Genomic DNA, 12,139 nt, shown 5'->3' on the forward strand with positions numbered 1-12,139 from the left:
TTTTAAAGTGCAAGTTTATGCTAGCATTCCATAGGATTTCTTCATATATAAAAGGTTTCAGACCTCTTTCAATTTGAAAAATTATTTATCTCTTCTTCTGTACTTTATTTCATAAATAATCATAAATGGAAGAATTTGAAAAATTCTTAACTTGTAAAAAAATTATCTGAAAATGAAATAATGTGGATGAAGTGTTCTACAAAAACAAACAGCAGAAGTTACAATAAATAACATTTCTCCTTGAAATATGAAATCATATTGGTTTTTCTTTTCTGCATTCTACCACTCCAGAGCATAAACTAAAAGTAATAATAGAGCAAAAGTAGTCCTACCAGTGCTAATAGAAGAAACATACTGTGAATGTTTTGAAGGTAATGTCACAGAACATGAAGCTTTGGTAAATGTTTTATGAAATGTGCTGTGCATATGTACTCACACTCCATCTTGGTGAAGCTGAATAAATAACATACAAAATTCTTCAGCACATCCTGCTTTCATAGAGCTGAACAGCATCTGGCCTTTTATTTTATTCCTCAAGGTTAACTGCTTTCCATTAGACTGTGGCTCTTTAGAATTTGTCAAAAAAACAAAGCTGACTGTTAGGAGATGTGCAAGAAAGAAAACACCATGCTTTATCTTTTCAGTATGGCAATTATCTTCCCCATATTGGTTCCAGCTACAGTTCACTTGTGTTTCAAGGAACAAAAACATTTCATAGTAGCTCCTCAAACATCAATAATATCATAAGCTTCAGAAAATAATAAAAAAAAAAGACAGTCTTTTGACTTATGATACAAGATCATCTTTCCTGTCTCACATCCCAGAGGGTGCACCGATCACCAAGTCTCAGAGGAACTGATTACTGAAGGCAATACATACACTGCAAAATACATACACTTCTCCAAGGAATAATTTCAATTTCAGCAGTAGGTTATGACGTCAGAGGGCTGTCTATGGATGAGCCCCCAGTTCATTAATAGAAATGCAGGTGTTCTGTGTTAGGGAGCACAGGATAAGGCAAATGTGCCAGTCTTAGCAAAACTTCTCAGTTGATCTTTTGAATTGAGGCAAGTGTTTGATTGGGTTTTTTTAATCTCATGACGATTTCAGTATTCCTATATGAAACTTGCAGATTGTTTCGGTGCAGCTGATAAAGTATATTGTTGTAGGCAATGGCATCCTCAGACTGATAATCTAGAATCCATTCTGATGATGACTTTGAGATTCCATCTCCATTTTCCCCTTGCCACTATTATTTTATCCTGTGAAATAATGTCTTATTATTGATAAATACCCTTTCTTATCAACACAGAAATCGTACTTTTTAAGATGATTTCCCATCCTGGTCAAACTTTTTTTTCAGTTTAGCGTACTACAAAACTAGTAATGTCTATGTAGGTAAGTGGAACATGGCATACATATTCTGTTTGGGATCAAACAAGCAACATTTTGGTCACGCAAAGAGAGGCAAAACCTGAACCTCAGATTGCAATCAGAGAAACAATGACTGTGTGCTAAAAGGTTTTGGCTTCCAATTTGCTAGGTTTGACACATCACTGCCAATAAATATGAACTAATTTTAAGTCTAAAATATAAATACAGAAAGGTTGATCTGTCATTCTAATAGATAAAAATCTGTAAAAATATTAGACCATTTCTCAATAAGCAAATACCTTAATTGATGTGTGCATTTAGAGGTTTTGTTGGATAGGGATTTTGGGGTGTGATGTTGGGGTTTATTTCTGTTCAGAAGCTTGGAGAGACATCACTTGCAGACAATATAAACATGTATCAGTACTAAAACTCTGTATGAAAATTAACTGTAGCAGGAAGAAAAAGAAAGAGAAATACATTTGTGTTTACAAATTTGATAAAAACAACTTAAAAAAAGGAAGTGCAATAAATTGTTTTAATATGTTTATTTAGGAAACGGGCCTGTAGTGTTACTTAATATATTTTCTTCACTGAATTGTGCGGTGAAAAATGGTAGTGTTGGTTACCTCGAGGTGCCCTAGCAACAATAACATAGCTGCCACTTACAGCAGTGTGCTTGACGAAGCACTGTTCTCGCACTCAATTAAACTATCATGTTGACAGGAGAAAAATGGATCCACTTTGTTGCAGACTGTCAAACATGCTTTGCCTTCCAACCTCCATTATTCTATCTAAGTAAAATGTATCAAACCACTTAACTGTACCTGTCACTGGGAGGGGAAAAAAATAAAATTAAAAAAAAAAGGTGTATGGTTTTCACAAGGAAAGTTCTGAATACCTTTCCCAACTTTCTGCAAACATTAGTAATATTATGTACAAATTTCTAATTTTTATCATGAAAAAGTGTCAAGGAACTTTCAGAAAGAGATATTCCATCCTTCTTTCTTATGTGAGGCCTTTCTTATATCAATTTTATTTTTGTCAGCAGATAACTGATTTTCTTCCACTGAAGAATAATCATATAAGCTCAGATTTTTGTCCTTTTTTCTTATTGCAATATAAAGTTTCCTCATAGCTAGAAAAATCACTGTATGAATGTAAGGCTATGTGCAGACTCTTCTCTCCTCGTTATACAAACGCTCATTACATGGCAGTCCACTAGGGACTGATGGTAGGAAAGTGGACAGAGAGCCACATTCTAGTGATTCCTGAATACTGCCAAACCACTTGTGGTGTTACAGACTGCCACAGAGCACAGTTGCCCTTATGTGATGAAAGGCATGAAATTCCCTGCTGAAGGAAAGCTGAACGGTAAAGGTCTCTTTAATCCTACTGAGCGATGCTCTGATACAGCTGTGTAACGGACTTGCTTTGACATTAATTTAGCTCACTCTTCTTTCTGATGCTTTAAGACTGCAACAAAGAAGAATGTTTTGCCACACAGTTGTCCTCAACACTCTGCCAAGTAACTGTTAGCAGCTAAGCAAAGTGACATCTGTGCATGTGGCAATTGTCTTTAGTCTGAAGCTATTTCTCTTAAATCTAAGCCTGAGGGCTTGAATCATCATTTCCCTGCATCTTGCCAATTGTAGGGTGTTATTTTTGCACCCATTTTTTGTTTGGAAATAACTACTGAAATGAAAGACACTGAAAAAATAAACTCCGTTATCAAGTAGCATTTATACTTTTATTCTTTTTTTTTCCTCTACACTAATTTGAGATCTCTGGGAATTTGAAAAAGTGCAATTTAATGGGTCTTATTCAGTATTCAAGGCTTTCTAGTATTACCACCACTGAATAAATTCAATTATTCATTCTATCCTAAATATGAAAAATAACAAATTTATTTGGAATTTTTTCTGCTCTGTGAAACTAATTTACTTAAATAGAGACATCTAGTGTCATTTGGATGCTCTAAGCCATCCCACCTGGGCTCCAACTGCTCATCCAGATCCAAATATGGGTTTCCATAGGTTCTATGTCAGGTCTGTAAATTCAAGTACATCTAAAATAACACTAGATAACTAAGTTAATGCAAATTTATTGTAGCTGCATTTTCCCTTGTCTCACCCTTACCTGCACAGGTAATACTTAGCATTGTCTCTACTTGTCCGGAATAAAGATAACAATGAAACGAACATGTGACCACCACATTTTCTCTTCCTAATCCTGCAATATAGACAGGCTTTCTGAATAACTTATTCTCATATATAGAAAGAGGAAATAATACTTATTCTCTAATAACTGAAATTTTGGTTTTTGTAAACCAAGAGACAACATATAGTCAGATCCTCAAATTGTAGAAATTAGCATAGCACCATGAAAGTTGTTATATCTTGCAAATTTGAAAGAACTGAGAATCTGACTTCCATTTGTCATGTAGGAAATTTGTCTGTCAGAAATTTATGTACAAAGACTATGAAGTACTCACATTCATATATACAAACAGGTAAGACATGAACAGTAATATGAAATAAAGGATATATCTTTTTACTTTATCAAGACTGTAATGCTAAATTTAGCATACATATGTAGACATGTAGTAATAAAGCTGATCTTTCACTTTACAATTAGGAATTAGAAAAAAGAATCATGCATAGTCATTTTACAAAAGATTTGCTCAGAGGAAGATAAATGCAGGTCAGAAATTTTCTTTTGGCACCATGTCAATCATGCACAGAGTTGCCATTGAATGGCCTTACTGCACTCAGGATAAGATGCTTCTGTCCCCATGACAAAAGTGAGAAGCATTGTGTTTAATTCCCAAATAGTTTTAAACTTGTGCATGCATGCAGAAGTTGTTGCCTTCTTTAAAAAGTGACCTTTAAGAAAAACACATTTTTAAAAAATCTTTATTTCCTTTTCATTAATAGGGAAAAGTTGCTTGACTAACTTGAAAAGCCTCCAGGAATAAGCTTTTTCTTTTCTTGTGAGTTGGAAAAAAAAAAATACAAAATTATACAGAATAAATAGTAAATATAAATCTAGCAAGAATTCACTGAAAAAATAAACCTGCAGTGTTCTATGTTTTCTTTAACCTATTTTCCCCACAACACTTTATTTTCTTCTAATTTCAGAAAATATATTTTTGTGCAAAGAACTAAACACTATTATTCTTCCTCATGTGTGTATTGTTGCAGTTATTCTGTCTGAGTGTTGCTTTTGGGTAGGGTGGGAAAGGACCTGTATTTGCACTTGGAAGTTCTAGCCACAGCAAACTCATTTTCTCCAAGAATATTTAAACCAGCACAGAAGTTATTTATATACATGTGTATATATATAAAAAAATCAAAGTTAATAAACACAGTAACATATTTACAACTGATTCTCAGTAGCCTTTCCAATTGCCCAGGATTATGAGTTGAAACACCAGTGATGCACAATATTTTATAGCAGCAGCTCAAGAAAAGATTGTCCAAACTTAGGTAAAGCTATCAGATAGGGAAAGTAGCAAAAGGCTTGCTTTTTCTTCATTGAAGATATTGGGTAAACATAATTACATATTTTTCCTTCCACATACGATACAGAATGCACGTGATGAAGTTCTGTGTAAAATACTTAAATATTTGCAGGCTCTGGGTGCACACACAAAAATATTTTATCTTTTTCTTTTTAATTGACATTTAGTATGAAAACATTTCAACTCTTTTCATATTTATTATAAGGGTATTTTAGGTGTAGTTGTAGACTGGTCATGTATGCAGTGCATGTAGTAACCTAACAAATACACTCTAACCATATAAATACAAACACAAGTATTGAGGGTTTTGGGGTATTTTTTTAAGGAATGTAATTAAATGCAGGGTAAAAAAAAAAAAAGAAAAAGTAAAGGTAATGAATATTTTCCCATAGATTGGGTACAGAATGGAATGCCATACACATCTTTTTAAGTTATAAGGAATATTGCAATAAGCAATCTTCCTCCCACATTTCAATCACATAAATCCATGTTTTATTTGGGGTGAGACATATTGCCTGCACACAGTCCCATGGCTTCCCACAGTGATCCCTGAGTTTTTCTTTGCTAGGATTACTGCTGTGCTTAAGTTCTGACTGTTGACATGTAAGGCACTTTTATTTACAATGGTTCCAACTTAAAATAAAATTACGGAAATTCGGCCCCAGCCCAAAATATTATCACCTCATGTTTGTTGTTCCAGGACTTCCAGGTAGTCAGGCTCAGCATGTAAGTTAGCCTTGAGTTCAAAATACTCATTTTTAGTTTGTTCTAGAAAAACCTTTCTTGGCCTGGAGTACATGAGTGTCTCCATTAGCTTCAGCTCTTCATGTGCTCCAGGATAATGAACTTCCATGTCAGGCTGGAGCTGGACAATATTTTTTCTTAGGTACTCTGTGATCCCTAGTTGCTGGAGTTCTCTCTCTTTTTCAAGAATGTTTCTATACAAGCAGCTAGCATCCTGAAAAGACAGAAATTCAGCAGATTGATCTGTAGCCTTATATTTGACATTTGGACCTGTAAGTGGTGAACTGTTCTCTCTTTCCAGGAGACTTCGGCGAAGATATTTGCAATCGTTAGCATCCTTCTCACTTCCCTCCTGCTGTTGTTGCTCAGTGTGCTTGGGGCTGAAGGACGGGCTTCGGTAGACCTGCACCATGGGGGTGACCATACGTTGCTCATAGAGAGTAGCAGCTGGGTGCTCCGTCGTGTGATGTGTTGTCTTATGCCCGTACATGCTGTACTGCAAGCGAACTGGGCTACTGTCCCTCATTTGCTCATCCACCTGCTTCTTTTTGCACCTTCGTCGCCGGTGCAGAACAAGAACAACTATTCCTGCCGCGCAAAATACAATAGTTATAAACACAATGAGCAGTCCTAATATTAGAACAGAAAGTGGGACAGCGTCTGTAAGGGACCGCAGGATGGTATCTGCAGTGTTAGCAGTAGGAGAAGAAGTTGTCACAACTACAAAACTGGCATGAGTTGGTAGGGCGGGGCTGTTTATTAAACCTGGACACAAGACTTCACTGTTCAGGGATTTTAATTCCTTTTTTGCTAGATGCCCCGGAGATTTACAAAAAATACTACCCATCATGGTATTCTTACTCAGTTTTTGTATCCATTTTTGCAACCCAACTGAATCACAGGTGCAGTCCCAAGGGTTGTCTTCAAGTTCAATTTGTACCAGCATATCCAGCTCATCCAAGACATTGCTCACTGGCAAATGAGCAAATTGGTTTGTTTTCAGATTTAATCTTGTGAGGGGAATACCTGAAAAGATATGGGGTGGCAAAGCCTGCAGAAGGTTGTTATTTAAGTAGAGGACTTTCAGTTTTGGCATTGCATTAAATGTCCCTGGCAAAACTTCTTTGATGGCGTTATATTCAAGGTACAAGTACTCAAGGTGCTGAAGGCCAAGGAAGAGATTCTGACTTAACTTGGTAAGATGATTACCATTGAGATATAATTTCTGTAGTCTAGTCAGATTCATAAAGGAACCTTCCTCAAGGATTTCAATGCGATTATTCCCCAGGTGAAGCATTTCCAGGCTGGCGTAGTCCACCAGATCTGATTTCAGTAATGTCTGAATAATGTTTCCAGCCAGAATAAGCTTTTTAGGATTTGGAGGAGGTGGTCCTAAGTCAGACAGACTTTCAATATTTCGCTCCTGGCAGTGCATAAGAACTCCTGAGAGCATATGGCTGGTGCAGTGACAGGGGACGGGGCAAGAGATTCCTGGAAACGTAGTAGGCTTTGAAGTGTGAAGCACTAAACTTGGTTCTTTAGTAGGAGCTTTCAGAAGAGGAATCACCTTAGTCGATAGGTGACTATCACTGATAGAGGTGGTCACAACCAGGGGTAGTGACCCTGAAGGATCTTCAAGTTCATTGACAGGATGAGTGGGACAAAGTGATTCTTTTTTCAACCGGCTTAAGATGCTGCCTTTAATAACTGAAGGACTATTGCATACAACATCACCTATTATTGACTGAGGAGGCATGTTTTCTAGCCATATCTTGAGCTGCAACAAATCGCAGTTACAGACCCATTTATTGTCTTCCAGCTGAAGGTCAAGTATTCTACCAATGTGTTCCAAAAAGCCAACATAGGGCAGTGTCTGTAACTGGTTTCCACGCAGATCTAAATGGGTCAATGGTACAAAACGAAATATGTTTGGAGGAAGATACTCAATGGCATTATCATTCAAAATAAGCACTTTAAGCCTGTTGAGCTTGCTAAAGGCACTTGCTTCAATCACTGTGATGAAATTGTTGTCTGCTTGAAGAAACTCCAAATTTTCCAATCCATTAAACGTATCTTCTTTAAGTGTTTCTAAAGAATTGTGATTGATATGAAGTTGTTTTAGAAGGCTGAGACCATTGAAAGCCCCAGGCTCAATATCTGCAATATTGTTAAAACCAAGATGTAGAGAGATAGCATTAACAAGGCCAGCAAATTCATTCATGTGTAACATACTCAGGCCATTGTTTAACAAATTAAGATGGAAAGGCCGTGATGGTGGGACATTTATTTCTGAAACCATCTTGATGCCTCTTTCGTCACAGTTTATTATAATGGTATCATCCTTTTCTTCACAGGAACACAGACTCTGACAAGATCCTCTGGCTGAAGAAAAAGAGGGCTGTGACTGGAAAGGATCAGATGCAACCACAACTGAGTATAGAATAAAAGTCCAAAGCTTCATCTTGTCCAGTAGATTCTAATAATAAAAAAAAAAAGGAAAAGTAATAGAGTCATGATTTCACAGAGTTTGAGTTGTTTTTTTTTTTTTTTTTCCTAGGGCAAAAGGGAGAAAAAAAACATTCCTAATGCTTGTCATTGAGCTATCCCATCTTTTAAACAATATTATACGACACAAAACAATTGAATTATTTTCTAATATAAGAATTTATATTCAGTTTAATCTACTGAATCAATAAACAGTCATAAGGGAAGATAATCAGGAGTGTGTTGCCTTTATTTATATAGTGTACCGACTTTTAGTGGCCTGCACTAACAAGTTACTGTTCCAAGCAACTTATATAGAAACCAATATAGTATTTTGTATCACTGCTTTGTGTCACCAAATAGCACTGCAAATTTTAAGAGTACCTTGCTAAACTTAACTTAATGTTATCCAGCTACTGATGAGAAGAAATAAGATTTGGTTTAGTTCAACAATATATTGTGAACACAAGCCCATTCAGTCAGGATACAGGGAATTTCCCTTAGGTTCTGCATTATATATGGAAAACAAAAAGTATTTCCTCTGCAATCCTTGTACCCAAAAACTGAAAAGGAAGTAGACAAAATAATTATTTTTCTTCAATTTTAATGCATATATATTGTTGTTTGTAAATATTTAGTTGAAGAGGTACCACAACACATAGTCATGTAATGTTTGCATATAATATACACATAAAAAAATTTGTATACATGATTAAAGAAAAAAGAAGAGAGAACTGACAATGCAGTACATTTCAGAAGAAACAAGTAAGCAAGGAAAAATTTGTTTTGAGATTAACATTAGACTCCTTCTGATTATTATAATCATCAATTATCACAAAAGTTCTGGATTGTATATGGAACTGACTGTGCTTTAAAATTAAAAATTATCACCACTGTCATCCATATGATATGTAACATAATTATCACCTTTCAAGCTGATCTTGAACTTTGCAGTACCTGGTAAATGCATCATTACAATACAACTATGGACTCACAAGCAAAATTTGTATGTTTAAATCAATCATTTATTATTGGTTTCAATTAATTTGTGCTACACTCCATTTAAAGATCTTCTGCTTCTTTTTGTCAAGTATGTCAAATCACTGTTCATAATCTTTAATTAAACATTTACACATATTCTAAAAACAACAAAAAAAATTTTTACAAAAGTCTTAAAATAGAATGCATGATTTATAAATCAGTAACTTTTATGGGCTGAGATATTTACAGTGAAAATTCTCAAGGAATCTATCTAAGCCAGATTCTTGAATAATCCATTTTATAAAGGTAAGTTGATCTCTCCAACTAAGCTATTGAAACACTGAGTACAGAATATCACTACACAACTAGCTGTGTTAATTCCTAAAAGATTAGAACCTTTTATGAGGATCAATTCAGTTACATGCATGAACATTCTTTTCGTGTGGCCACATGATTTGGTATCTCATCAAAACATATTTTAATTATCATATACCTTGGTTTCTGGAGACAACATTTCTCAAGGCTTTCCTTAGAACAGATTGCAAAGATTTACACATGCAAGTATTTAAATGATGTAGCATGAATATTACATACACACACACAGAGGGAACAACAGTTAATCGTGTGCACAGTGAATTATGTTTTTCTCCATTAGCAGCTGATAAGTGGGAGTAGAAGCATGAGTTTAGAAGTTGAAAGTGCAATTCACAGTGTGAGAAAAAGAGTCCCTAAAAATGAGCTTTTATCTTTGTTTCAGTAGAACAAATAATTTTACCGTCTCATATAACAATCCCTGAACTCCAGTTACCTATGTTTAATATTTATGCCTTTAAGACTGTTTTCCCAAGAAGTATTGGATAAGACACAACATGTCAAGGTGTTATTTTGAAGTATGCAGAACAATTCCAGGATCATATTAGGCTAGGAATTTATTTTTGCTTTACATGTATCACTACCCTTCCCAGTGACCCAAGTTAAAAAATATGAGCTCTTGACTCAGATGCCAGCTTCAAACCTACTGTATGACTAATTCAACTTTTTTTCTGTACACTTTTTCTCATCAGAAATTCCAACGTCACTCTGCATCAAATTCAAAATGCACTTATAAAGTCCCTGAGCAAAATTAAATCAAAAGAAAAAATAATAATCTGAAAGGCATGTTGCATTGTAGTGCATTTTGAGAAACTGGGTTATAAAAATGAAAGCCCTCCTCTCAGAGATGAAAGTAACAACATTTGTAACCAATTGGAAAACATTCGCATTTTAATCATCATCATACTTCTGTGAGCAGCACTGCCAGAACTCTCACACACACATATATACACACAATAAAAATTAATAGGAAGGTTGTATTCCTTTTTCCTGGTTTTATTTTCTTTTTTCTAAACACTCAGAGATATGTAATGAAGTTCTCAGTGGGCTACTATTGTAAAATAAAAACTCCTTTCAAGTAATACATTATTAGCTTTTAACTGAAGGAATGCAGAATAAAAAAAAAATTAATTTAAAATTCTTGACAAAGCTGACCTTTTTTTATTCCATGTGGTGAAGTTTTTCAGCAAAATCTACATGGTAACAAGTTTTTTTGTTTCATTTTATCTGCTTTCATCTAAGTCACTGCTGACTGCATACAGTAACTAAGCTCTGTAGGAATTCTAAAAGACTAAAAAATGTCACGGTTTTTTCTATGAGGCAAAGTTGAATAGTTTCAGAAGTAGTCACCTTACAGTAAAGACAACACATGTTTGATAAGCAATAATTTATGTGTTTTTGCAATATTGAAATAGCTTTTTTCATTTGTTAGGCTTTATTTGTTTGTTTGTTTTAATTCAGCTATTTAAAAAATGTATGTTGAAGATTTTCAAAGCCTCAGGTTAAGAATCGGTAATTTCTGAAAGCCTTCAGGATTGTTTAATAAATTCTGAAGGGAATCACAGTCAGATGATGCATTTAAGACCACTCTTGTACTTTAGGAAATAAAAACAAACACCCATTCCTCTCCCCTCAAGGGATTTCAAAACAGCTTTCCCTTAATACACGCATTCTACACAGTTAGCAGTTTGAATAAACATGCCTGGCAAACTATTTAGAATACAGTAAAAATTACGATTTTTTAATATAAAAGTTATACAAAGTCATGCAGAAAAATAAATTCAACTTGTACTGAGAAATTAAATTTTCATGTGCTGGGCTAATTAACTAACTGGAATCTTTCTTACCTGTACAGCAGTAACACTCCCTGAAACACTCAGCAATGCACTGTTGGAGCAGCTGCTTCAATGAAATGTAAATTTTCCCAGTGAAAAATGCACACTTTCTTCCGAGTTTCACTTTGCTGCAAGCTCTAGTAATGCTACAGCTCCATAAAGTTAAAATCCTTGTTCAGAAGACAAAGTACAAAGCATTCAATTGAAAAAAATCTTCCAGGCAGCCGTGCACATCAGACCATCCTGTAAGCAGTTGTCCTTTTTCCTCAATTAAAATTCACAGCATACTTCACAGCTAGGCTGACTTTTCTGCATATAGTTAACTGTTTGCAAGCATTTGGATGCAGTAAATAAACAAGATGCTCAGCAGAGCTTGACTTGATCACTTGGTTTGTCAGATTTTTAGATGCAAGCTGCTCCTGTGTTCTCTCTGTTCTTTCTAGTCTTTCCTGTTAGCTCAGTTTGTTATTAGTCAGATTGCCAGGGGCTGGGAGGTAGGCGTAAATAAAGAGACTTCTTGGCTTTTGACTCAGCCTTTAAGCCCTTCCCCACCAGAGAGCTTTAATCTGCCAATGTCATTTAATACAAGATACAGCTCCACCTTGAGACAGATCAGCTCCTCCTCCTCCTGCAATTCCCTTCACCTCCTTTTTCCCTTATCTAAGTGAAGCTCGGAAAGTAAAATTCAACTAAATATCTTCTAGATTACTTAAAGACTATTAATGACTGATTTTGTAAAGCAATAAACATCCACTACGGCTTTTGCAGTTTGTCCTCTTGGGTAGATTTTGCATTTAGTTTGTGTCTGCAAATGCTTGCTTTAGAAACC

General features: G+C 35.3%; 1 protein-coding gene across 1 annotated transcript; it reads right to left on the minus strand.

The window, feature by feature from the left end:
• Positions 1 to 488: 488 nt before the first annotated feature.
• SLITRK6 (SLIT and NTRK like family member 6) lies at positions 489 to 11,862 on the minus strand. The gene is made up of 2 exons (XM_050333598.1): positions 11,323 to 11,862; positions 489 to 8,114 (listed from the first exon to the last, which is right to left on the minus strand). The coding sequence occupies exon 2, from the start codon at positions 8,097 to 8,099 to the stop codon at positions 5,577 to 5,579; it is 2,523 nt and encodes an 840-aa protein (XP_050189555.1). The 5' UTR covers positions 8,100 to 8,114; positions 11,323 to 11,862; the 3' UTR covers positions 489 to 5,576.
• Positions 11,863 to 12,139: the final 277 nt, after the last annotated feature.

The sequence above is a fragment of the Myiozetetes cayanensis genome, unplaced genomic scaffold (assembly GCF_022539395.1).
Source record: "Myiozetetes cayanensis isolate MyiCay16 unplaced genomic scaffold, myiCay2020 scf5-8, whole genome shotgun sequence".
NCBI classification, from domain to species: Eukaryota; Metazoa; Chordata; class Aves; order Passeriformes; family Tyrannidae; genus Myiozetetes; species Myiozetetes cayanensis.

What these genes read in the sequence shown, in the direction of transcription:
- SLITRK6 (XM_050333598.1), bottom strand. Translation starts at nt 8,099, where the DNA reads ATGAAGCTTTGGACTTTTATTCTATACTCAGTTGTGGTTGCATCTGAT.